This window comes from Nicotiana attenuata, chromosome 6 (assembly GCF_001879085.1).
Source record: "Nicotiana attenuata strain UT chromosome 6, NIATTr2, whole genome shotgun sequence".
In the NCBI taxonomy this organism is placed as follows: Eukaryota; Viridiplantae; Streptophyta; class Magnoliopsida; order Solanales; family Solanaceae; genus Nicotiana; species Nicotiana attenuata.
Genome location: NC_031994.1, coordinates 8,996,274 through 9,021,889, shown reverse-complemented (window position 1 = coordinate 9,021,889; position 25,616 = coordinate 8,996,274). Strand labels below are relative to the sequence as shown.

Sequence of the window (25,616 nt, the reverse complement as noted above, 5' to 3'; positions counted from 1 at the left end):
CATGGAATAATTCTTCTTAAATTATTTTCTATCCCTCGTACCAAACGAGCTCTAAAAGGTAGTATGGCTTAATTATCAATAAAATAAGTGTTAACTTTGAAGATCATGGTCTAAATTCCAAAAAGAAAAAAATAAGCATTAAGTGATTGCTTTCCTTTTTTTTTTTTTTTTGGGTTGAGAAAAGCGGGATAATGTATTATCAAAAAAAAAAATAAAATAGAGTACTCATTACAAAAGAACTTGCTGCATGACGATTGAAGGTAGATCCAAACAAAATAAATTTTGATAGGTACAATTATTCATCTGGTGATTAGCATAAATAGGATATTTCGGTTCGGCATTACTATTGATTTTTTGATCACATTTATCTTATGGGTAGGACTTCATGTTTAACAAGTATTACCGTCACTTGCTTCGTAGCAATACTTTTCACTTTTAATCTTAAAGATTTGCCCATAAAATAAACAGTAATCAATAATTTATTTTTAAGGTTATTGGGTGTAATTTTTTGATCATATGTAGAAGATAGCAAGATACACATGTAACTAATGAAATAATGGAATGAAATAACTCAAATATCAATGTTATAATAGAAAAAATAAACTTTTCAGGGTGGCCGAGTTGGTTGAGTAGGGGACTTCTCAAATGAGAGGTATAGGTCTCGAAACTCACTTGTATACTTCCTCGGTCGACCCTTCGCATGGAGTTTACCTAGTGCGATTTGTAAGCTATTACACGAAAGCATATTTTATCTAGCGTAGGCCGTAGGGTAGCAACTAGGGAGAAATTCAAAAATAGCCAGATTTACAAGCGGTCGTTCAAAAATAGCCCAGTTTCAAAAGTAATCGAAATTTAGCCACTTGTCATGTAAAGATAAATCCGAACGAAAACACTGTTCAAAACCCGGAAAATATGCCAGTATATTATGCTGGAGTTCCAGCATAAGTATACTTGAACTCCAACATATTATACTGGAGTTCCAGGATAGGTATGCTGGAACTCCAGCATAATATGATGGAGTTCCAGCATAAGTACACTAGAACTCCAACATAATATACTGGAGTTCCAGCAAGTATACCGGTCCAGTATAATATGCTGGAAATTCATACACAAGTGCTCGAATCTCCAGTATATTATGCTGGAACTTTTCGTGTGTTGGAGTTCCAGCATAATATGCTGGAAGTTCATACACAGGTGCACCGAACTCCAGTATATTATGCTGGACCGGTCTCTATTGCAGCAAAGTAGTGGCTATTTTTCATTGACTTGGTAAACGCTGGCTATTTTTGAATGACCAGTCCGAAAACTGGCTAGACCGTGCTATTTTTACTAGCAACTGCGGGTTCTAGTCGCGGATCAAGAGTCAATGATGCGGGCACCCGAGAATCCAGTAACTTTTGCCTAAATCTTGTATATGCATTAAAAGTTTATAGAGTATTTATAAAAGAAAAAAGTGTATTCGGTAATTAAAAATAACATAATTTTAGCTTATCCCATAAGTCCTCCCTCGGTCCTCTCTCTCTCTTAACATTCACTTCTCACTTTCGGGGAAACAAAAGAAGAAGTCTCCCGTCTCTTTCTTCACCTTACACGCACACACAGACACACACTAAACCAAACACGTAGTATTCATATTCACGCTATGTGTCTCTCTTCTTCTCCTCATCTTCTCCTCTCTCAATTTCCTCTATTCCTTCAAAAGCCCTAAAAAAACCTCAAGTTTTTTTATAACCAACAGAGGTCTTTAATTCAGTCGAATTACATGTTTAGTTTTGTTAGGGTTTCCATTTCTTTTGTGGTAATTTCGTAAATTATGGAGAGATCTGATGGCAAAGATTCCATGGACTTGTCCCACTCCTCTAGCTCCATCTCAGGTCAGCTCACTGCACGGCTTGTTTTTTGTTTATAAATTGAGTGATTTTATTGAAATTACTGTTTGATTCTATTTGGGTTTCCCTGTTTTACTTTGTACTCCTTCCGTCCCATTTTATGTGATGGTGCTTGACTGATCATGTAATAGATGTGTTCGTGTGAACCCACTAGTTTTTGCCCACACTCTCTGTGTGTATTGATTTTACTCTGAATCTAGTTATTATTGTAGTATTAACTTGAAGTTGCTTTGGAATTCATAAGCTAAGAAAGAAAGAAAGGTTGTTGAAACTTATGGTCTAAAATAAGTCATAAATATTTGTATGCCTATGAACTAATTTCATTAAGGGTAAAATGGAGTTAAATTATTTTTAAATATAGAAATGTGTCATTCTTTCTGGGACATACTAAAGAGGAGAGTGGGAGTGATTAGTTTGGTAGAAGAAAAAACTTGTTTATTTTTGAATGTGAAAAGGGTGTATAAATACTGACGTTTGTTGTTGGGTTCTGATGCAGATTGTGCACTTTTCGATGCATCACAGTATGCATTTTTTGGACGAGATATAGGAGAGGAAGTTGAATTGGGAGGCCTAGATGAAGAAGGGAACAACTGTGTTCCCTCGGTGGATGGTGGATTTGGTGACGAGGATGTACAGGAGTACCATTTGTTTGAAAAAGATGAGGTACATTCTTTTATTTTTATTTTTAAACTTTACATTCTTTGTTTGAAAAAAAATGAGGACGTACATGATTTGTTTGCCGAACTGTATCATACTTGTTTTTATGTATTAATTGTTTCTTGCTTGTGGGCATTTGTTCTCTATCTTTATCTAGAATGAAGAGAAAAAGAGGAAATAAATGAACTTGGCATCTGCTCCTTCTACTAAGGAAAATACTAAAAATACTCTTCTTTTCTTCTTTAGTGTTATTAACTATAGGTTCTCATGCTTGTTAGATCATGAAAGTGCGTCATATCATATATGGTAGCGACACATTCATATTGTTTGCTTTTGCTTGTCCTAGATATGTAGCTTATGGAATCGGCCAAATAGGCAATAGATATTGCCTTCTTTTCTTTGCTTTCTCACCTAAGGGTCTCTCACCTAAGGGTCCTAAGACCCTCCCCTCGTACTCTACAATCACGGGTCTACTGCAGTCCTTCCTTTCACCATTGATCTAAGAGGCCAATGGGAGGGTCAGGTTGGTGGTTTGCAGGTGTTTGTCCAAGCTTCTGAGTTGCAATTAAGGCTGTCCGTTTAGGGAAGTGGTAGCTAGGAAAGTGGCAAAGGGTGGTAGAAGGCATGTGGGGCTTTTAGCTTCACTCTGATTAGGGTTGTGGACTCTACCCAACGGAACTAAATTTCTTTTTACTAAAAATATAGGCTAAATATGCTGAGTGCGATAGTAGATGTTTTAAGATTGGTGTTTAGCTCTAACTTGAGGAAAATAATTGCTGATTCCCTTTTATTGATTTGGTTTGTGAATTTTATCAGTATGCTTACCTGGAGAGGGTGGTTGAAGTGAGGGTGAGGACCAGTGTGTCCATTCCTGAGAACCAGTTCGGTTTCATGCCAGGGCGTTCGACTATGGAAGCCATTCACATTGTGAGGAGTTTGGTGGAGCGGTATAGGGGGATGAAGGACTTGCACATGGTGTTCATTGACCTAGAGAAAGCATATGACAAAGTCTCGGGAGGTGCTCTGGCGATGCTTGGAGGCTAAAGGGGTCCCAGCAGCGTACATTAGGATGATTAAAGACATGTATGATGAAGCTAAGACTCGGGTTAGGGCAGCGGGAGGAGACTCGGAACACTTTCCGGTTATGATGGGGTTGCACCAGGGATCAACTCTTAGTCCATTCCTATTTTCCTTGGCGATGGACGCATTGACGAGACACATTTAAGGTGAGGTGCGATGGTGTATGTTATTTGCAGATGACATAGTTTTATGACGAGACGCGGGATGGTGTTAACGAGAGGCTGGAGGTTTGGAGGTAGACCTTAGAGTCAAAAGGTTTCAAGTTGAGCAGGACGAAGACGAAATACATGGAGTGCAAGTTCAGCAACGGTACCCAGGAATGGGATATGGAGGTGAGGCTTGATACGCAAGTCATCCCCAAGAGAGGTAATTTCAACTATCTTGGATCTATAATACAAGGTAACGGGGAGATTGATGAAGATGTCACGCATCGTATTGGAGCAGGATGGATGAAGTGGAGGCTCGCTTCCTATGTCTTGTGTGATAAAAATGTGTCGTTGAGACTTAAAGGTAAGTTCTACAAGGTTGTAGTTAGACCTATTATGTTGTATGAAGCAGAGTGTTGTTCAAGAACTCTCATACCCAGAAGCTAAAAGTAGCTAAGATGAGGATGTTGAGGTGGATGTGTGGGTATACCCGGTTGGATAAGATTAGTAATGAAGTTATTTAGGAAAAGGTGGGAGTGACCCTTGTGGAGGGTAAGATGCGGGAGGCAAGGTTGAGATAGTTTGGGCATGTTAAGAGGAGAAGTATAGAATAAGCATGTCAAACGGGCCAAGTTGACCCGTTTCCGGACCGGCCTAGACCGGTTGAAACCCCGGACCGGTAGTTAGGGGGCCGGGTGGTCCGGGTGGGCTGGGTTAGGGGGGTTAAGGGGGTTGGTCCGTTCACCAAAAAAGATCCGGTTAACCGGACCGGTCAAACCCGGTCAACAAAAATTACTATTGACCCGGTTAACCGGCCCGGTCCGGACCGCTTTAACGGCTAGAAATTTGATTTTTTTTTTGATGTCATATGACCATTGCCCAACGGGTTGATTGCAAGAATAGTCCTTTTTTGGTCAATGTTTTTTAAAAAGTAACACTTTTAGTAATTACTAATTTAGCCCTTTGAAAAACTATAAATACACCCTCCCTCTTCTTCATTTCTTCACTCATCTCTCATTTCTCAAACTCAAATTCTCAAATCAAGTTAAATCATGTCCCGTACTTCTAGAATGCGCTCATATGTTTGGGAACACTTTGAGGTGGTAGAAGAAAATGAAGAAGTTCACAAAGTAAAGTGCAAGAACTGTGGTCTAGTTTTAAATCTTCGTCTTAAGTGGGTGGGCACAGGCTGTTTAAGGAGGCATATGAGGAGTTGTCTTGAGCGCCCTCTAGAAATTCGTATTTAAGTTGATTTGAGACAATATGTGTTATTTTAAAATTATTAGACGTATTTATGCTTAATGTTGTAGTTTGTTAGATTAATTTTAAGTATTATTATGCAATGAAAATTTAATTTTACTCTTTTTCGTTAATTTAGTTGTTAAATGTAAACTTTAATTTGTAAGTTTGAAATAAAAAAAGAACTTGCAAATTATAAGCCTTTGCATCCTTTTATTCAAACATCATTTTTATAAGATTGTTTTTTTGTTTTATATTTTTACTTTATATTAATATAAATTACGATAGTTATACAAAATACAAAAAAAAAAAAAAAGAAAAAAGAAAAGTAACACTAACCCGGCCCGGCCCGGACCCTTGGACCCGTAACCCTCCTGGTTCATTTTTTACCCGGATGGACCCGGATCCGTTAAGCCCGGTTTTGAATAACCCGTAACTGGCCGATCACCTTTTTTTCGCAACCCGGCCCGGCCCGGCCCACCCGTTAAACACCCATAGTATAGAAGCCCCAGTTAGAAGGTGCGAGCGGTTAGCCTCGGTGAGCAGCAGGAGGGTAGGCCTAAGATGTCTTGGGGAGAGGTTATTAAGCGAGACATGACGCAGCTGGAGCTGACTGAGGACATGGCCCTAGACAGGAGGGTGTGGAGGTCAAAGATTAGGGTAGAAGGTTCGTAGCTAGTCGAGCGTTTCTCTTTGTCTTACTCAGTTTGCTAGTATTAGTGTTAGTATGATATCTTTTATTCATAGATGGCTATTACTACCTAGAGTTTGACTGCATTCTTTGATTCGATCTTATTTCATCTTGCTGTTATTCCTACTTATTGCAATCACCTTTTTTTTTCAGTCGTTCTCTTCTCTAGTCGAGGGCCTATCGGGAACAGCCTCTCTGTCCTTCCAGGGGTAGGGGTAAGGCTGCGTACATCTTACCCTCCCCAAACCCCACTTGTGGAAAACTGCTGGGGTTGTTGTTGTTGTTGTTGCTTACCTGGAGAGTCTGGTGATGTCGTTGCCAATTAACTGTTATAATATTTGTTTTCCCCACTTTTTGTTCTTTTGGCTCAGGAATTTGATATTTTCTTCTAACTCTCATTTTTTTTGCATTCAGTTTATGTGTGATCTGTAGATAATGTTGGTACCGTCCCTTGTGAATTTGTGTCCTTGGTGGTGTATGTATGCTGTATTCATTTATTACTTTGATGAGTTGCTGATATACTGTAGGGTAGTCTGCTTTGTTAAAGTAATTTACTGCTTTATCTCCAGGGATCAGCTTTGGGGTCTTTATCCGACATAGATGATCTGGCAACTACATTTTCAAAGGTCAGCCCATGATGTACCTTTTTAATTGGTGGTTTTCATTATAATACCTGGTCATGCTATTTTAACTTTATCTCTTCTTGATTCCGGATAGAAATGCGAGTTACTTTGGTCTAATGTAATTGGTTAATATCCGAAGGAGATAACCACGTGCATCAAAACTAAAGACCTATTAGTCTAGTGGGAAACATCTATAAGATAATCCCCAGGGTACTCTCTGATGGACTAAACAATATGCTGGATGAGACAGCATCTACCTCGCAGAATGCTTTTGTGGAAGGGAGACAGATTCTACACGCTACGTAGGTGGCAAATGAAGTAGTAGATCCATAAGGAAGCTGGAAGAACTTGGTATATTTTGCTAGCTGGACCTCAAGAAAGCGTATCATGTACGATCCAATTGGGATTTCTTGATTTCTTTATATTGAGAATGAGATTTGGTGACAGGTGGAGGAAGTGGATTCTTGGTCCTGGTGAATGGTTGCCTATGTGGGGTTTTTGCTAGCTCGATAGGCCTGAGATAGGGAGATGTATTATTGCCCATACTATTTATAATGGTTATGAAACCGTTGAATAAAATGATGGATAGAGTTGTGCTAAGTGGATAATTGAGGGGTTTCGCAACAGCGGGAGTCAAGGCATTGTCAGAGTTACACACTGCTTATTTGCAGACGAGACTAATATTTTGCGATGCCAACAAGAACCTCCGGAAGCCTTGAGAAATCATCATCTAGTTGGTGAAGTGGATAATTCTGATAGTCTACAACAGGTGATCAACTGTAGGATTGGAGCCCTCCTAACCACTTATCTTGGTCTGTCTTTTAGTTCATTAAACAAAGACACAACAATGTGGAATCCGGTAGTAAAAAGGTAGAGAAAAGACTTGCAGGATGGAGAAAAGATATTCTCAATAGGGGCAGGAAGTATTAACTAAAAGCACTATATTGAACATTCCCACTTATTTCGTGCCCTCACTAATACTTGCTAGCGTGACAGAGAAACTGAAAGACTACAGAGGAACATCCTGCTTGACTCCGTCTATGGGGCAAGAAAATTTCACTTAGTTGGGAAGTTGGTATGACCTCCTAAAGGTGGGGGAGCTCTAGGGGTAAAAACTCTCGCGTCGTTAACAAGGCTGTGTTGGGGAAGTGGTTGTGGAGATTTGGAACAGAGGAGATGTGATAGCTGAAAAATATGGCACCATGAAGGGGGTGGATGACCAAAAACACCAATGTTCCTTTTTGGTGCAGCCACTGGAGAGATACTTTTTGATAAGGAGCCTCTGGATAGATATTTTTTGATAAGGAGGCTCTGGTGCGATAAACCCCACTTGGTGGGATTTTACTGGGTAGTTGTTGTTGTTGTTGTTGAGGCTCTGGTGCGATATTATAAAGAGATGGAGAAGAGTATCTCATTCAGGTTATGGAACATACAAGGTTAGTTTTTGGGGGACAACATGTTGAGGATTACTTTCACAAATATCTAAGTATTTCTTGAAAAAGAGATATCTGTCCAACAAGTTGGGAGATTACATGAGTGGGAGTGTAATTTGGGATCTCAAACTTGAGAAGGAATTTTCAGGATATGGATTTTGCTTGAAATGCTCTATATACAAACATTACTGGTAGAGAGTCATAATTCTTAAAGATGGGTTCTAGGAAGTAGTGGACGTATAGAGTTACTACTGTGAGTTGCTAGTTAGAGAGAAGTCAGGTTTTCCTATCCACTGGTTTAGATTCTATGGTGCCAAAAAAGGTATGTTTTTTCATTTGGCTGCCTGCTAGTGGCGCAGTTCTAATAGCCAAAAATTTGAGGAAGAGGAGGATGACATATGCTAGTTAGTGCTTCATTCATGTGTAGACACTCGGGAGAGGACATGGATCATCTCGTACTAAATTGGTCGGTAGCATCATGTCTGTGGTGGGAGCTTTAGATGGTTCAGATACAATGGACCATGCCGAGTATTGTACAATGGACCATGCCGGGTATTGTGAAGGATGCATTATCTAGTTGGGCCTTTAAAGGAAAGAAGAGAAGACACCAGGTTTGGGATGTTGCTCATTAGCACTCATGTGGATAGTATGGAGGAAAAGAAATAGGAGAGCTTTTGAAGGACAAAAAGCTTTATTTTGTACATCTGGAGAATAATAACCCCTGCTTTTAATGTTTTTTTGGTGCATCCATGAGGTTCCTACTTGTAAAGAAGATAGGAGTCATGCATGGTGGTTCTCTCTTTTTGGTGCACCCCTTGTATATGGACTGGAGCTTTACCATTATCAATAAAATTATATTTTACTTGATCATCATTTAAAAAAAAGCTGTGGCTTGTGAATTTTTTAGCAGCACTGCTTTGTAGAGCAGTGAAGATCCTCTGCCTGATGGATCTGATTAGTTTCGTGACTTTATAGGGGCTAATGAATTGATTTAATGTTGCAACCAGCTGAACTTAAGAGAGAGGTAAAGGAAACAGAGCCTTTCACACATTAATAGGATTTGCAGCTAATAATTTTCTTTTCCTTGTCTACTTAGTCTTCATGTCTCTGATTGGCATTAGTCTGATATGCTATTCCTGAAATAAACTTAATTTTGATGTGTAATACCTTAAAATTTTGCTTCACTTAGTTTTTGGGATTTACCTTCCGGTCTTTCTTGCACATTGCACAGTTGAGTATGTTATAATGATCTTGATGGTGTGTCTTTACATAATCTTTCTTGAGGCTTACATGATTGTCTTTCTTTCTCCAGTTGAACAGAAACGTCACAGGACCTAGGCATCCTGGAGTTATTGGAGATCGTGGATCAGGATCTTTTTCTAGGGAAAGTAAGTGCACATGTTGATTCATCTTTGTGTCAGCATCTGATGTTGCTGTTTTATGTTAAAGAAATCTCTTCGACTATTAGCTGAGTGATATTCACTACGATTTTCCTTGTTAATTATATCTGTTGTACTCTGTAAAAGAAATTTTATTCCCCTAATCGCTCTATCTGCCCCTGCATATTTGGTCATAGTCCAAGTTCTGTAAATTCTGAGATATCATACATTGGCACTTGACTCATACCTTTGGAGACTCAAATTGGTTGCGCTGCTCATGGCTGAGAGTTCGCCCTTTCTTTTCAGTTTTGATCTTTTTGGTGCTAACTGTAAATCTGAAGTCCTTTAATTCCTTCACTATTTCCCTACCATCTTTCTTCTTCTTATTGGGGTCAGGCATGCATCTTTTCAATTTTGCATGTTCAACTATTACAGGAAATCTGTAGGAGACTCTTGTATCTAAGGAAAATTTGATTTGCCATTTTAATATATGCCATATTAGATCTATAATTCATTATTGTCATTCTTATGATGACCTTGCCATGTAGGTCTCTTTGATTGACAGAAGTTGTTTGCAGGTTCGTCGGCAGCTGAATGGGCAAAGGAAACTGAGTTTACTGATTGGTTTGATCAGCATTTGTCTGACACTGAATGTTACCAGGATAGCAAAAGATGGTCTTCACAGACACATTTCTCTCCTGTGCATCATGCAGAGTCAAAACCGTTGTATAGAACATCCTCCTACCCTGAGCAACCCCAACAACTTCAACGCTTCTCAAGCGAACCCATTTTAGTGCCAAAGGCATCTTACACTTCTCTCCCTCCTCCTGGTGGCAGATCTCAACAAGCCTCACCACACAGCCTATTGCATCATCAAAGTATGCCATCTCTTGCTGCTGGACCTCAGTCACCCTATTCAACTGCCAATCTCCCCACTTTGTCAAATCCTAATATCCATTTAGCAGGCTTGTCTCATGGGCTCCATTACGGTGGAAACATGCCACAGTGGACCCCTACGGGTCTTTCTCTCAATACTCGGCTTCAAAACCACTGGATTAGTCATGCCGGTCTCATCCATGGGGATCATTCTAGCCTCTTAAATAGTATATCTCCACATCAATTTCCTCAGAATGGGTTATTGTCCCCTCAGTTAATGTCCCCCCGGCAGCTACAGCAGCAGAGATTGCATCCTTCAGTTCAACCATCTTTAGCTCATTTTTCTGCACTGCGTTCCCAATTTAATTCCTTTCCTTCACCTTCCCATCTGGGTAAGTATGGATCGGCTGATTCAAGAGAGTCAAGATCTAAGTCATCAAATAAAGGTAGACAGAATGTGCGCTTTTCTCAACAAGCCTCTGAAGCTGGTAGCCAAAAAAGTGAGAGTAATGTTTCCAAGTTCAGATCTAAGTACATGACTGGTGATGAAATAGAGAGCATCCTGAAAATGCAGCATCCCGCAACACATGGCAATGATCCATACGTGGACGATTATTATCACCAAGCTCGGCTTGCAAAGAAAGCAGCTGAGTCGAGGTCAAAATATCGTTTTTGTCCAAACAAGGAGCAACCTTCACGGTCACGTAATAGCACAGAGTCACAACCTCATCTCCATGTTGATGCTAAGGGGCAGATTTCATTTTCCTCCATCCGCAGGCCTCGTCCTCTTCTTGAATATGATCCACCCGGTTTTGTTTGTAATGGCAGTGGTGAACATGACATGTCTGAGAAAACTTTAGAGCAGGAACCAATGCTTGCAGCTAGAATTACAATAGAGGATGGTTTCTATCTTCTCCTTGAGGTTGATGACATCGACAGGCTACTTCAGTTTAGTCAGCCGCAAGATGGAGGTGCTCAGCTGAGGCGGAAGCGGCAGATCCTGTTGGAAGGCATGGCTTCCTCACTTCAGCTTGTTGACCCGCTTGGAAAAAGTGGGAGTTCAGTTGGGCTTACCCCTAAAGATGACATTGTGTTCTTATGGCTGGTGTCTCTTCCAAAAGGCCGGAAACTCATTTCAAGGTATCTTCAGCTTCTGGCACCCGGTGTCGAGCTTGCAAGAATAGTTTGCATGGCAATTTTTCGGCATTTAAGGTTTTTGTTTGGCGGTCATCCACCTAATCCAGGAGCCACTGATACTATCACTAATTTTGCAAAAACAGTCTCTGCATGTACCCGTGGCATGGACCTTAATTTGCTTAGTGCTTGTCTAGCTGCTGTTGTTTGTTCCTCAGAGCAGCCACCTCTTCGTCCTCTTGGAAGCCCTGCTGGAGATGGAGCCTCTATTATTCTTAAATCTGTTCTTGAAAAGGCAACTCATCTCTTGACTGATCCTCAGGCTGTTAGCAGCTTCAGCATGCCTAATCCTGCTCTTTGGCAGGCATCATTTGATGCCTTTTTTGGTTTACTTACTAAGTATTGCTTGAGTAAGTACGACTCAATAATGCAATCGATACTTCCACAGACTCAGTCAAACACAGAGACGTTTGATGAAGACGCTGCAAGAGCTGTAAGCAGAGAGATGCCGGTCGAACTTTTACGTGCTAGTCTCCCGCACACAAATGAGCAGCAGAGGAAGCTGTTGTTGAATTTTGCTCAGAGGTCCATGCCTGTGACTGGATCCAATGCTCGCGGTGGAAGCACTGGACAAATAAGTCCTGAATCAGTAAGCTGTTAGTGGAGATGCGAAGATGTCATAATTGCAAATAGTTCTCAAGATCATCATCTGGCTGCCCTTTTCACAACATAATCTTCTGCTATGCCTCCATGCCATAAAAAATGTCGACGGCTAGAATCAAGGGTATGCATATATGTTAGGCGCCGTTTTAATGCCTAAAGCTCCTCTTCCTCCAACTTACGTGTCTTTTTCTATTTTTTTCCAACTTTTTCCTTTCTGCCCACCTTTTCTTTCCATGTTTCTTTTCCCTCTTTTCAACTTTCCTTCATCCTTTTTTTGAAGGAAAGGTTTTGTTCTTTCTCCTTTGTGACAAGTCTCAGCTTGCGTAACTGTGTATAATGTCAGAAAGTGACGGGGTTATTGGTCCCTTTTAGTGTTTTTCATCCAAAGAGCTTGTTTTTCTAATGCTCTTTCTGTAAACTTGGATAAAAGCTGGAAAGGTAGGATGTAAAGATGATTTATGGGGAGTTTTAAGAGCTCTTCCACTTGGCCATCTTCTCTCTTTTTTTTTTCAGGAAGAAGAGGCGTTGACGTTGCTGGCTCATAGGACATGATGGCTCAACTCTGCAGTTTCAGTAGGAGATATTTGTTATAGAGTTGAAACTTTTATGGATGAAAACTGTAATAAATACATGCTCTTGTTCATTGACTAATATAACATTCCCCCGTATTGTTTACAAAGTTGATTTGATATTTGCTGTCCCCTGTCGATTCAGGTATGCCAATAGCATTATAGCTTTTTACCGGTGTCGCCGCACTGGATATACTATAGATGTTTTATATGTCTTCAATTTGTCGCAGTATGAAAAGGGCTGTGGATTATTTGTTATAATCGCCTCACTGTAAGCGACTGAATTTCAATGCTAGTGCTAGTTCTGTGGCAATCTCCAGACCCCACTTGTGGGATTTTAGTGGGTTGTTATTGTTGTTGTTCTTGCTAGTTCTGTGGCAAGGCTGTGATTTAGGCAGTACCTATACTCTTTCTCCTTGCTTTTAGTTAATTCCATAAAATTGGAAAATTAAAAGGAAGTTCCTGGATTATTCCCGAGAATAAATAGTGATCTATGTGATATATAATAAGCTCAATATGTACACTACTATCACGGAGCTAGTTGGGATCGGCTATGTGAATTTTCATCTTCTTATTCGCTCAATTTGAACTCACTTCATCCCATATTGATTTTTCAATTTGAACTCACTTCATTCCATATTGATTTGAGCATTGGAGTGATTTCACGCTCTAACACCGTTCTCTGGACGGTGAAAGTTAATCGCGCGATGCACGCAAATTGACCTGAAATAATGATAAATAAAGAAATAAGTGAACAATAAATAAAAGCATCCCCAATAAGTAAAGTAGCCAAGAAAAGGGCAGCCCTAGTTGCATTAAGCCACCGCTATGCGCAAAGTCCGGGGAAGGGCCGGACCACAAGGGTCTATTGTTGGAGACTTACCCAAGGCTCCCCTTCAAGTTCAGTAGCCAAGATTTTTAAAATAAGTTCCATTGTTTTTCTGATAACTGCAACAAAGATAAAAAAGTTTAACTCAAGTCCAAAAGATAGGTAACACGACATTTCCCCAGAAGACCAGGACTTCGTTTTTGCAGTTTAATTAGGTTCTAAAATAATTATTATCCCCTCATTTTGAAGCTTAGATCTGCTTTTGCACTATATACTCATATTTCTGAATCTTTCTCTTTTATTTAACTAATTTCTTTTACTCTTACTTTATTTTTTCTTGCTCTCTTTATACTTATAATTTTATTAAATCACCCCTCTTCGTTTTTCTTTTCTTGTTTATCTATTTTCTCCATTTCTTTGCATTTCAGTTTGCTTTACAGATCAGAGACTCTTCCTTTCATCTTCTACTTAGGTAAAAAGAAAAAGGTTCTTTGTTCTCTTTATTATTGATCATTTAGCATTCTTTCATTTTTTGTATTGTTTTGGTTGGTTATGTAATAGTTTTCGTTGATTGTCAACTTCTCTTTTTGCATGGCATTTGTACAAAGGTCATACTTTGTTTTGGTGTTATTTCTGGTGATATAAATTTACTATTTAACCTATTACAATCAAACCTCTCTATAAAAACCTCGTTTGTTCCGATAGTTTTCTTGCTGCTATATTGAAGTGCTATTACAGTTACATATATCATAACATAACATAAAAGTTGGTTCCAAAAATTTTTTGACTTTTATAGTGAATGATTGTTATTTAGTGATGCTCTTATAGAGAGGTTTGACTGTAACAATCAACTAATCTCGATCTCAAACTAGTTGGTCTGATTTGTCACACTATTTTGTTATATATTCATTCTCATATGCAGATTCAAAATTTTAAATCAACGAGTTAGTAATTCGTGAGTGGGAGTTGGAGTTTAGTATGACTATATAGTTTTTGTAAAATTACTCAATTATATGTATAATTCTCCATATTTATCCTTGCATAGATATTGATTTACCTTCTCTCTCTTGGTGCAGGGGAGAGAAGTTATGAATTATGATACTTTATTTCCATCAAGTTATATTTTAGCATGTATGTGGAAGTTGCAATAGCAAAGCAATTGGTTGAAAAGTAGGAATTCTTTTCTAGTAAAAGGGTAAGTGATTTCAATGAACTAAGGGGTAGTTTGGTACGATGGATAAGCAAAAATAATCATGGAATAAAAAATTTAGTACCGCTGTATCCCTTGTTTGGTTAGTAATCATGAGATAAGTTATCCAAGGATTAAAAATAGTACCGGGATAACTTATACCTGCCAGAGGGTGGAATAGTAATCCCAGGATAAAGCAGTAAAATTGACAAAACATAACAAACAATCAATAAGAAATAATACTAGGATAACTAATCCAGTATAACTAATCTCATCATAACTTGCATTCAAACAAAACAACCCATTAATAGTGTTAGAACTTTAAATACTTGTCATACATACTCTCCCCATTCAGTTTATATGGCAACATTTCCTTTTTAGTCATCTCGAAAGAATGGAAGCTTTCCAAAATTGAAAATGATGTTATTTAAACTTCCTATTTTACACTTAACGAAAAACTTTTATAGCCACATAAATGATGGAATGTTCAAGATCACAAGTTTTGAAAAGTCTTATAACCACACAAATGTTATAGTATGTTTCAAGTATCAAAAATCTTCATTTCTTACTTAAACTCCCTTCCTGTTCAAACTTTGGCATATATATTGAAATGGTGGGAGTATTTAATAGCTATAAGGATTCATCAACATGGTAATAATTCACAAAGTTGGCATGAGCTAGAAATCTACGCATGTCCATTTGCGCGTTGATTTTCAGGCATGGATTTTGTGGCGGTGTCGAAGCAAAGGAGCAACATTACTAGGAGACTGATCTTGGCTGCTGGCCTTACTGCAATTTGTTTCCTTATATTCAGAACATCTCCTGGTTTTAGTAGTTTCATGAAGGTTAAATTCTAACCGAACTCGTGTTCTTGGTTCTTATGCAATTGCATTTCTGTTTACTTCTTCAATCAAGTGGAGTTATAAATCACAACAGTTTAAGTATGAATTTAGGCGCAATGCTATCTTAACTTTGTACATTGATAGTACCGAGTGAGCCTTGTTAGAGAATATACACTCGTTCCATATCGGATGTGGAACAATTATATTCTCCAACAAAATGATTATTCATTTATCAGAATAATCATATGACCATTTGTCTCAGTAACAGATGATGTCATATACTAGGCGACGTTATCTGAAAACAGTATTTTCTTGTTTCTTGACCTCTTTAAAGTATATAAGCTACGCCAACTAAAATTTTGATACTGATGTGACAGTCGTTTTCAAATATAAATTTCAGTTTTCTCAACATGAACCTGGTGTAACTCATGTCTTAGTTACTGGAGGTGCTGGATTCATCGGTGCTCATGCTACTCTTCGACTCCTAAAGGATTCATACCGTGTAACTATAGTGGTACGTACCTTTTCATTTCAGAGTCCCCTTTCGCGTGGTAACATGGGTGCTGAAAACAGGACAACCTTATTATGTGATTCATTTGAACAGGACAACCTTTCGCGTGGTAACATGGGCGCTGTAAAAGTTCTCCAAGAGTTGTTTCCTGAACCAGGACGACTTCAATTTATTTATGCTGATTTAGGAGATGCAGTAGCTGTATCCCTAATGCTTTCTTTTTCTTCCTATTGTTCTTAGCACATTTTGTCGCAGTATAGCATATCTTCTGGTCTAACTATAGGCTAGTATTTCCTTATCCTTAACTAGTACCTCAGGTTAACAAGATATTTAAACGAAATGCATTCGATGCTGTGATGCATTTTGCAGCTGTTGCATATGTTGGTGAAAGTACACAAGAGCCTCTTAGGTACTCCACAAAATTCTGAAGCTCTAACTCATATCAACTGTTAAATCATTCATTTTTTGATGCATTTTCTACTTATGAAACTAATTATCAATGCAGTAATCAAAAAATAGCTGGGTAAGGCTGCGTACTATAGCGGGAGCTTAGTGCACCGGGCTGCCCTTTTTTTAAATCAGAAAATAGTCTTATTTTGAACTTGTTGTTTTCGAGCTTGTGCATCTCCTATATTACGAAGCTCAAAATTGTGATCCAATTTTCTTCTCGTCAAGAAATATTACTGAGTACTGTGCAGGTATTATCATAATATCACATCAAACACACTGCTACTCGTTAAGGCAATGGCGACACATGGTGTAAAGACATTAATCTATTCAAGTACTTGCGCCACGTATGGAGAGCCTGAGAAAATGCCTATTACAGAACAAACCCCACAAGTCAGTGACTGAACTCCAGTTACCTTTAGCAATGTAAAGTAATTTTTTTTTCTTGATATGATACATTTTCTGTCTATAAGTAAAGTTCCCTTATGTTAAATTGGAACCAGCAGTTTATGTCATTTGAGATTTGACAATTTTGCTGGTGTTGATGTTTGGAATAATTGTTCAGTTATTGTAATTATAGTTGATGATTCTATACTTTCCAATGCACTGATGCAACTTTGAACAATCAGGCGCCGATAAATCCATATGGCAAAGCAAAGAAAATGGCTGAAGATATCATACTAGACTTCTCAAAAACTTCTGATGTAGCTATCATGATATTAAGGTTTGTGCTTTATTTCAATACTGTGAAGAGAATGATCACCTGATTCATAGTAAAGGAGTAACCCTTGCACAAGAAAGTTGAATACTTCCGCTGCTGAATCGTAGTAGTATATTTTTTGCCCCTTTAGAGCAGATATATAAGCACCTACGTACTATACCTGCTTTTCTGAGCCGAGGGTCTTCCAGAAATAGCCTCTCTACTTTCTCAATGTAGGGGTAAGTACTGCGTACATACTACCCTCTCCAAACCCCACATGTGGGATTTCACTGGGTTTGTCGTTGTTATTGTTGTTACTATACCTGCTAATGATTGCTGATACTTTTCCAGGAGTGTCGGTATCTTCAGGAAAAAAGTCCGTTAATTTCCAATTTTAAGCTTGATAAAGTTGTTAAGTTTGGTGATCTGAAGTTGTTTTGACTGCATAATCGATACAAGTACCTTACTGTCTACAATGAAAATAATCAGGTATTTCAATGTAATTGGCTCAGACCCTGAAGGAAAGTTAGGAGAAGCTCCTCGGCCTGAATTGCGTGAGCAAGGTCGTATATCTGGTGCTTGTTTTGATGCAGCCAGGGGAATAATTCCAGGACTGAAGGTAAGCAGTAATAGGTACAAATTAGATGCTATATTTTTAAAAGCACCCGAGTCTAGGGTCTTCCGAAAAACAGCCTCTCAACATTCTTCAGGTACGGGTATGGTCTGCGTACACAGAGGCGGATGTAGTCATATAGCAACTGGCTCAATTGAACCCATAACTTTCAACGCAGAGTACAAATTAATGTGCAAAAATTCACTGAAATTGCAATAAATTGTGGATATGAACCTATTACTTTTAGTATATAATGAGTTCAATACTAAAAACTTTATAGGTTGAACCCATAGAGTTTAAATCGTGGATCCGCCTGTGCGTACACTCTACCCTCCCCAGACTCCCTAGTGAGATTACACTAGGTTTTTTGTTGTTGTTGTTGTATTTTTCAAAGCAATGTCTTGAACTTTTATCATGTTTGTCTTTATTCATAGTTTATCTACTAGCACGAGTTTTTAACTTCCATACACGCTTACCGTGTAAAATAGCTTTTAGACTATCTAGTCACCTGAAAGATAACTACGAGTAAATAACCAAGAAAATAAGACAGGTTAGCTGATAAAAGTGATTAAAATACACTGATAATGTAAAAAATCTTTATACTGTCATTGTGTATAAGTGAATCTTTTCTTTTATGTGGTGAACTGCAGATAAGAGGAGTCGATTACAACACACCCGACGGAACGTGTATAAGAGACTACATTGATGTAACTGACTTAATTGATGCTCATGTAAAAGCATTAGAGCATGCAAAACCTAGCAAAGTTGGTATTTACAACGTCGGGACAGGAAAAGGTAAAAATCATTTGACCTTTTTATCACTGCAATATATTATACATACTCTATTTTATCTACAAGTGTTAAAAATTTGTCAAATGCTGTGTTACTACAGGTAGTTCAGTGAAACAATTCGTCGAAGCTTGTAAAAGGGCTACAGGAGTGGACATAAAGATTGAATACCTGACTCGACGTCCAGGAGATTATGCTGAAGTCTATAGTGATCCGTCCAATATTAGACGTGAACTAAATTGGATCGCGAGATACACACTTGAAGAGAGTTTATCTATAGCATGGAGATGGCAAAAGGCACATAGAAATGGTTACAACTAAAATAGATAAATTTAAGATTAAATTCATTAAAAAAGATTTTCAGCATAGATAACATTATACTTCTGACAACTGCAATGGCTTTGGAAAATCCTGAGTTTTAGACACACATCATATTATAGCTGATAGTTTGTTAGATATATAGCTGCAAAATGTATTGGCAAGTCCTTGTTTTACATATTCTTGCGTATCAAATAGGCAGTGGCGGATTCAGGATTTAATTTATTGTGCTCAATTTTTAAGATTCTCAGCATTGAATTCATTATACTGTATAAATTATGGGTTTAGATATAATACTTATTGAGATTTAGTAAATTTTTACATATAAATTTATACTCCGTATCGAAAGTTATTGGTTCAGTATAACCTGTAGCCTAAAAGCTACATCCGCCCCTGTAGGCATTCAACAATTCATCCAATGTATCAGTGTAGAATTATTTTTGCAAGCCCTTGTTTTACATATTCTTGTGTATTAAACACAAAATAAAACTGCATGATTAAAGAGCACAGGTGATTGATTGACAATTGATGTTAGGCTAAAATCCATGATTTTGCATGTAATTTGCCTTGCATTATGCTTCGATTTTGTTAACTTTGGAGTTAATATTTGTGACTCGAGTTTAATAATGGTGTTTATAGGTGTAGGAGTCAATTGGAACTGATTTGGCAAGCTTGCATGCAAATTGAAGTAAAAAAAGGAAGAATTTGGAGGGAGTATGACTTTGGTGTCCAGGTTTGCGCCAGGCACCAACCAAAATGCCAAGGGCAGCAGAGCACAAAAGTAGAAAAAGGTTCGGCGTCCAGGTTAGCGCAAGCCCGCCCCCTTATGTCATGGAAGAATTGAACTTATTGCTGGGCTAGTTATTCAGAGCCAGCAATTGGCTGTCGGATTTCGTCCCGCAACTAGAAGAATCAATCGAGAGTCTTCTATACATTTAGAAACTTTCTATTTATTCCCGAACGCACAAGAAAAGGTAGAACCTTTGGGAGGTACTTTCGTTCTACTTTACTATAGCAGTTTTAGATCTGCCTCCGCTTACGAAAGAAGTCCAAGTTTACTTTTTGCGAAAGGGAAAATGGCTTTTTGTTAGAGAGTGATCGAGAGAAATTTTCAGTTGGGAGCTCTTTGGTATTCAGAAATGGAAAGCGAAATGCTAGCTGTGGCCGAAAAGAGAGGTTCTGTTTTTCTTCATTCAAGTAAGAAAAAGATCGGACGCTCGCAGACCACCTTTCTCTACTTGAAAATCCAACGGGCTTGTTTGGATGAATGTTGTGTCAGAAGCCGTGATCACTAGCTCTGGGCATGGATTCTTCTTTGATTGAGGGAACGAGACAGAAGAGAACCAGAACCATATCCTTTACACATTCAGTCTGATCTTATCTGCGCTATTGCCCGATTATAGGGGTTCTAAACCTATTTCTTAAGAGGGAGAAACATTATTCGAGAGGCAAGAAGGCTATGGGAACGCTTGGAAGCAACGAATAACAAGAGTTTTCTCTTCTGTTCTTCCTTAATCTGTATTTAATGCTTTTATTTATTATCATGATTGTTAGTATAGTTATGAGTAGCTAAACTTTCTTATCTAGGGTTTGATGGAACCTTTTGGAGGATGATTTTCTGTAGCGTTTTATATAATTTTGCCGTTGGATTTTATCTATTGTTCAACTACGTGATTATCTTAGTTGATTGAAGGGCCCTCACTTGACTGTGCCTATTTAGTGTGTATTGCTTGGAAAATGGTACTTATTTAGGTAGTTTTGAACATCTCTCCTAATGTATGTGAGGAATCAATACAGAGGGTTTAGGAATAACGAAATCTTGGTGTGATCTTAGTAAGCTGTAAACTAGTGCCAGCTAGCGTAATTCAGAAGAATACGTATAGTAAATTTTAGTAGTTGCTCGAAAGAGAATTAAGACACCCGAAATACTCACGATCAGTAGAGAATACTCAGGCAAAATTATAGGAGACGTTGCAGTCAGAATTCCGACAATTGGGAACATCACAATTATAGGCTTCTCCTTAATCTTGTCTCCAAACCTTAGTATCTTTAGTTGTTGATTTCCTTTTTTTATTTTTTAGTTAATCAGTCATACATAAGAATCTTTATATTTATAACTTCAGAATTTGTTCAAATTTATCTTCTCAGTGATAGTAAGCAGTTATAGTTAAATCTTAGAATCTCTGTGGGATTCGATCCTAGACTCTTAAATCGGATTATATTTGCAACAACCATTTAGTCCCTTTTATAAGGCATAATTGGGCGTGATCAATAGTCAATAATGTTCTAAACTCATCAACCAAGGTATCAATGTAGAATTATTCTGCGTTTAGTACCATTTAGGGGTAATTTGGTTCATAGACAAAGTTATGCACGAATTATAATGCAGATAGTCATTCGATTGTTTCATATTGGAATAGCAGTATAAACTTATATATACCAATATTCATTGCCGTAGCCACCTTATGCCAAGGTGATTAAGCGCACACCTTTTGTCGAAAAATTATACTGCGTATATAAGTTAAATACTACTGATAGGCTATATGTATATCCCTATTATGTTTTGACGATCTAACAAACTTACTGTTAAGAACCAGATAAGGAACCTGATACACATCCTCAAGAACTAAGATCAACAAGTCTCCAGTTGGAGACGCAGTTCAACTCTTCAGAGTCAAAGGAACAACAGAGGGAACAGAATCACAGATAGCTACCTGTTCCCGTGGTGACTGTACAAGTCAACCCTCTCAGCTGTAAAGTTGCTGCCTGCACACGCAACAGTGGCAAAACAGTGCAGCAGTCAGCTTTATGGGGAATGCCCTTTACCTAACTTGCTTGCATCATTCAAGTGATGTCACGAATTAATTATTAACGTCAAGCAAAGGTAAAACAAAACACTTGCACATTAAAGAATTGATCAAATATTCTCTCAAGTCATCTATCAATCTTGCAAGTGACTCTCAAGGGCATCAAGAACAAAGAACAACATAACAACAGACTAGTTCCCTGTATCGAGTTATTACATGTTCTTAGTTATGTTATACCTTTGATTAAAGCACTCTACTTGTAATTCCTCCTTAGCTTAGTTAGAAGCATTGTGTAGGAAATTTTTGTAAATCATAAACCCTTGTGTTTGTGTCTTGGATAGAGTTAGTCGAGTTGTAAGTCTTTGTAATAGAGTTATTACAAAGTGGCTTGTAATGGAGTTGTTACAAGTTAGTGAGGGATTAAGGGGTTAATTCCTAGGTAACAATAGGTTGTAATCTAAAGTTTGCTCAGTAGTGAAGTTGAAATCCTACAAGGGTAGGTCGTGGTTTTGATCCCGTGAGCTAGGAGTTTTCCACGTAAAACTCCATTGTGTCATTTACTTACTGCAGTGTGCGTGTGTTCTGTGGGAACTAATAGAGAACCTGTTTCTCTATATAGTTTGGTGGACCCTTAATTTCTATCAATTGATATCAAAGCGGGTTCTTTCTATCAGGCTAACACTTAGAAAGGATCCTCATGGCTACTCTGCCAAACTTCGAAAAAGGTTAGTCTACCTACAGACAACCAAGGTTCAACGGCCAATACTGTGGATGGTGGAAGACAAGGATGCACAACTTCTGCATGGCTGAAGACTTAGAGCTCTGGGATAGTATCTGTGATGGACCCTTCGTTCCTACGAAGACCATTGGAGAACCCGCAGTGACAGTTCCTAAAACCAGAAAGGAATATAATGTTGCTGATCGTAAGGCTATTGAAAAGAAATTTCGAGCAAAGAAAATCCTCGTTTGTGGTATTGAACCAGATGAGTACAACATGATTTCAGCATGCCAATCAACTAAGGAGATCTGTGAAGCTCTCCAAACAGCTAATGAAGGGACAACACAGGTAAAGTAGTCTAAGATTGACATGTTGACCACATAGTATGAGCTTTTCAGAATGAAGGACGATGAATCCATTCAAGATATGAACACTCGCTTCACATCTATCATCAATGAGCTTTCACTCACTTGGTGTCAAGATATGTGAAACTTTTCCTAACTCTGTAGCCTCTGGGGGATAAATACAGACGTCTCCGTACCGATACCTCAGACTCTACCGAGCTTGTCCGTGAATTGTGAGACCTATGTAACCTAGAGCTCTGATACCAACTTGTCACAACCCGGATTTCCCACCCTCGGGGGCCGTGATGGCGCCTACTCGTAGAAGCTAGGCAAGCCACAAATCATAAACTCCTAACTCTTTCATTTTAAATTCTGTTTACCAATTATATCAACAAGCGTTAAATATTAGGATAACAACGGAAATATGATATTAAAGCGGAAGACTTAAATTAAATAAACTGAAGAATAATGCGAAAATCATCATATGCCTCTACCCAAGAACTGGTGTCATAACATCCACGGACTGCTAAGAGTACTAAATACAATAGTTTGAAGGAAAAATAACACTGTTTGTATCGAAACATGAGATAACAGAATGAAATGTAAGATAGAGGAGACGCCGGGCCTGGGGACGCCTGCAAGGCTACCTCGGTGTCTCGGTGGACTGAAGGAAGACTCCCGAACTACTGCTGCTGTCCGGTACCTGGATCTGTGCAAAAGAGCACAGAGTGCAGTATTAGCACCACCGACCCCATGTGCTGGTAAGTGCCTAGCCAAACCCCGGCGAAGTAGTGACGAGGCTAGACAGGACTACCACATAAACCTGTGCAGTTATATATATATATATATAGCGGGAAAATAACAAGAATAAACATTTTATATGGGAGGGGAACATGCTTCGGGGATAGCAGATAATACAGAATTTCAAGAGAATAATAAGGAACATCAATAAATTAACTCTAACACGGATAAGGGAAATAAAATCAGATTTCACTGTCAGTACACATCTCGTTGCAGGCGTGCAACCCGATCCCATTTCTCAATGTTTCCGTGGTAGGCGTACCACCCGCTCCCATTTCATCAAATCTCGTGGTAGGCGTACCACCCGCTCCCATTTCATCATAACTCGTGGTAGGCGTACCACCCGCTCCCATTTCATCAATATCTTGTGGTAGACGTACTACCCGCTCCCATTTCAATCAATAACTAGTGGTAGGCGTACCACCCGCTCCCATTTCAATCAATAACTTGTGGTAGGCGTACCACCCTCTCCCATTTCAATTCAACACAAAGTCAGAATAAAATTCCGGCAAGGAAAACAAAAGCAATATAATAATAATTTCCCGACAAGGGAACAATAATATCAAAATAACCATCCCGGCAAGGGAGAATCAGCTATAACCATATCCTAGCTCAACTCTTACTCAGCTCGATTAATACCAGTACTCTAGCACAAATAAAGTCCACGAGAATAAACTAAATCTCTACTCAATATCAAGAGTCATCAATTTAAAGCATCCGAAGTGTCATTTAAGAACACAACAACTATCAATTTAAGACTCACGGTCATGCTCGACACCAACGTATAGATACTCGTCACCATGCCTATACGTCGTACTCAACAAGAAGCAATTAGCAAATAAGACTCAACTCCTAATCCCTCAAGCTAGGGTTAGACCAAACACTTACCTCAAACTTCCACGGCCAATTCAATCCTCAATAACCGCCTTCCCTCTCGAATTCGGCTCCAAATCAATTGTATCTATACAATAATGACTTCAATACATCAATAAATGCTAAACAATACGAACCCAATGCTTAATTATAGCTTTTCCATCATTTTTCCCAAAAACTCAAAAATCGACCCCGGGCCCGCTTGGTCAAAACACGAGGTTCGGACCAAAATCAAATCCCCCATTCACCCACGAGCCCAAATATATAATTTGTTTTTAACTTCGACCCCAAAATGAGGTCTAAATCAAGAAAAATCAAAAAGCCCTAACTTTACCCAAATACCCAATTTTCTACCTTAAATCACATGTTTTAGGCCTAGGATTTCAATAGATGTGGAAGGAATTGGAAGAAAATAAGCTAAGAATTACTAACCCAAGAGGTTTTGATGAAGAATTGCTTCAATGGTCGCCTAAGAGCTTGGAGAAGAAAGGTTTTGTGAAATATTTGGTGAATCCCGTATGCTACTGTTTCTGAAGTTTTAAAAATTTAACTGGGTAAAAATGCTCTATGCGATCGCAAAGAATGTCATGCGATCGCATAGCGGAAGGGAAAGTTGTTCACTGCGATCGCGAACAAGACACTGCGATCGCATAGAAGAATGGACTTCGCATTCCAGGTTTTGGTTTAATGAATCGCGATCGCGGAGTGGAAATGCAATCGCATAGAATGAAGTGGGGTTACCTACGCAATCGCGGGAAAACTTATGCGATCCCATAGAAGAAAAAGAACACCTGAAAACATACACTATGCGATCGCGGAAAAGCCTTTGCGATCGCATAGAACAAAACCTCAGAACCAGAACTGCTGTTTTCTGCAACTTTTCCAAGCCAAAAACCATTCCGAAACACCTCCAAAACACACCCGAGCCCTCGGGGCTCCTAACCAAACACATGAACTAACTCAACAACATCATATGAACTTATCTGTGCGATCAAATCGCCTAAATAACATCAAAAACAATGAATCAAACCTCAAAATCAAGAGTTTTTCCTCAAACTTCATTAAGTTTCAAATTTAGGATTTCAAGTTCGAAACACGTCAAACGACGTCCGATTTTAACCAAACTTTACAGAATTATCTTAATTCACATATAAGACCTGTACCGGGCGCCAAAACCAAAATACGGGTCCCGATACCAACACATTCCAATCAAATATCATTTTAATTTCTCCTTAACAATTTTAGAAAAACAATTTCTTTTAAATTTATTTCTCGGGCTCGGGACCTCGGAATTCGATTCCGGACATACGCTCGAGTCCCAAATTTTCCTACTGACCCTCCGGGACCGTCAAATTACAGGTTTGGGTCCGTTTACCCAAAATGTTGACTGAAGTCAAATTTATTCATTTTAAACTCAAAACTTAGCATTTTTCACAGAATTTCATATATAAGCTTT

At 38.7% G+C, this 25,616-nt stretch overlaps 2 protein-coding genes across 5 annotated transcripts; both read left to right on the top strand.

The window, feature by feature from the left end:
• Positions 1,493 to 12,511, top strand: LOC109226596 (protein PAT1 homolog 1-like). The gene is made up of 5 exons (XM_019391406.1): positions 1,493 to 1,874; positions 2,386 to 2,552; positions 6,272 to 6,328; positions 9,071 to 9,146; positions 9,716 to 12,511. The coding sequence occupies exons 1-5, from the start codon at positions 1,814 to 1,816 to the stop codon at positions 11,806 to 11,808; spliced, it is 2,454 nt and encodes an 817-aa protein (XP_019246951.1). The 5' UTR covers positions 1,493 to 1,813; the 3' UTR covers positions 11,809 to 12,511.
• LOC109226597 (UDP-arabinose 4-epimerase 1-like) lies at positions 13,566 to 18,911 on the top strand. Of its 4 annotated transcripts, XM_019391408.1 has the most exons (11): positions 13,598 to 13,680; positions 14,285 to 14,403; positions 15,115 to 15,242; positions 15,640 to 15,753; positions 15,844 to 15,951; positions 16,068 to 16,159; positions 16,449 to 16,590; positions 16,827 to 16,921; positions 17,387 to 17,516; positions 18,161 to 18,305; positions 18,403 to 18,911. In XM_019391408.1, the coding sequence occupies exons 3-11, from the start codon at positions 15,117 to 15,119 to the stop codon at positions 18,618 to 18,620; spliced, it is 1,170 nt and encodes a 389-aa protein (XP_019246953.1). In that variant the 5' UTR covers positions 13,598 to 13,680; positions 14,285 to 14,403; positions 15,115 to 15,116; the 3' UTR covers positions 18,621 to 18,911. The 4 variants fall into 4 exon arrangements, with proteins under 4 accessions (XP_019246956.1, XP_019246953.1, XP_019246954.1 ...); XM_019391411.1 differs by lacking the exon at positions 14,285 to 14,403 and having other exon boundaries at positions 13,566 to 13,680; XM_019391409.1 differs by lacking the exons at positions 13,598 to 13,680; positions 14,285 to 14,403 and having other exon boundaries at positions 14,659 to 15,242.

What these genes read in the sequence shown, in the direction of transcription:
- LOC109226596 (XM_019391406.1), top strand. Translation starts at nt 1,814, where the DNA reads ATGGAGAGATCTGATGGCAAAGATTCCATGGACTTGTCCCACTCCTCT. An exon ending in ATTTGTTTGAAAAAGATGAG is followed by an intron (nt 2,553 to 6,271) that starts GTACATTCTTTT and finishes CTTTATCTCCAG; the next exon opens with GGATCAGCTTTGGGGTCTTT. An exon ending in AGGATCTTTTTCTAGGGAAA is followed by an intron (nt 9,147 to 9,715) that starts GTAAGTGCACAT and finishes AGTTGTTTGCAG; the next exon opens with GTTCGTCGGCAGCTGAATGG.
- LOC109226597 (XM_019391411.1), top strand. Translation starts at nt 15,117, where the DNA reads ATGGATTTTGTGGCGGTGTCGAAGCAAAGGAGCAACATTACTAGGAGA. An exon ending in AGTACACAAGAGCCTCTTAG is followed by an intron (nt 16,160 to 16,448) that starts GTACTCCACAAA and finishes AGTACTGTGCAG; the next exon opens with GTATTATCATAATATCACAT. An exon ending in TTACAGAACAAACCCCACAA is followed by an intron (nt 16,591 to 16,826) that starts GTCAGTGACTGA and finishes TTGAACAATCAG; the next exon opens with GCGCCGATAAATCCATATGG.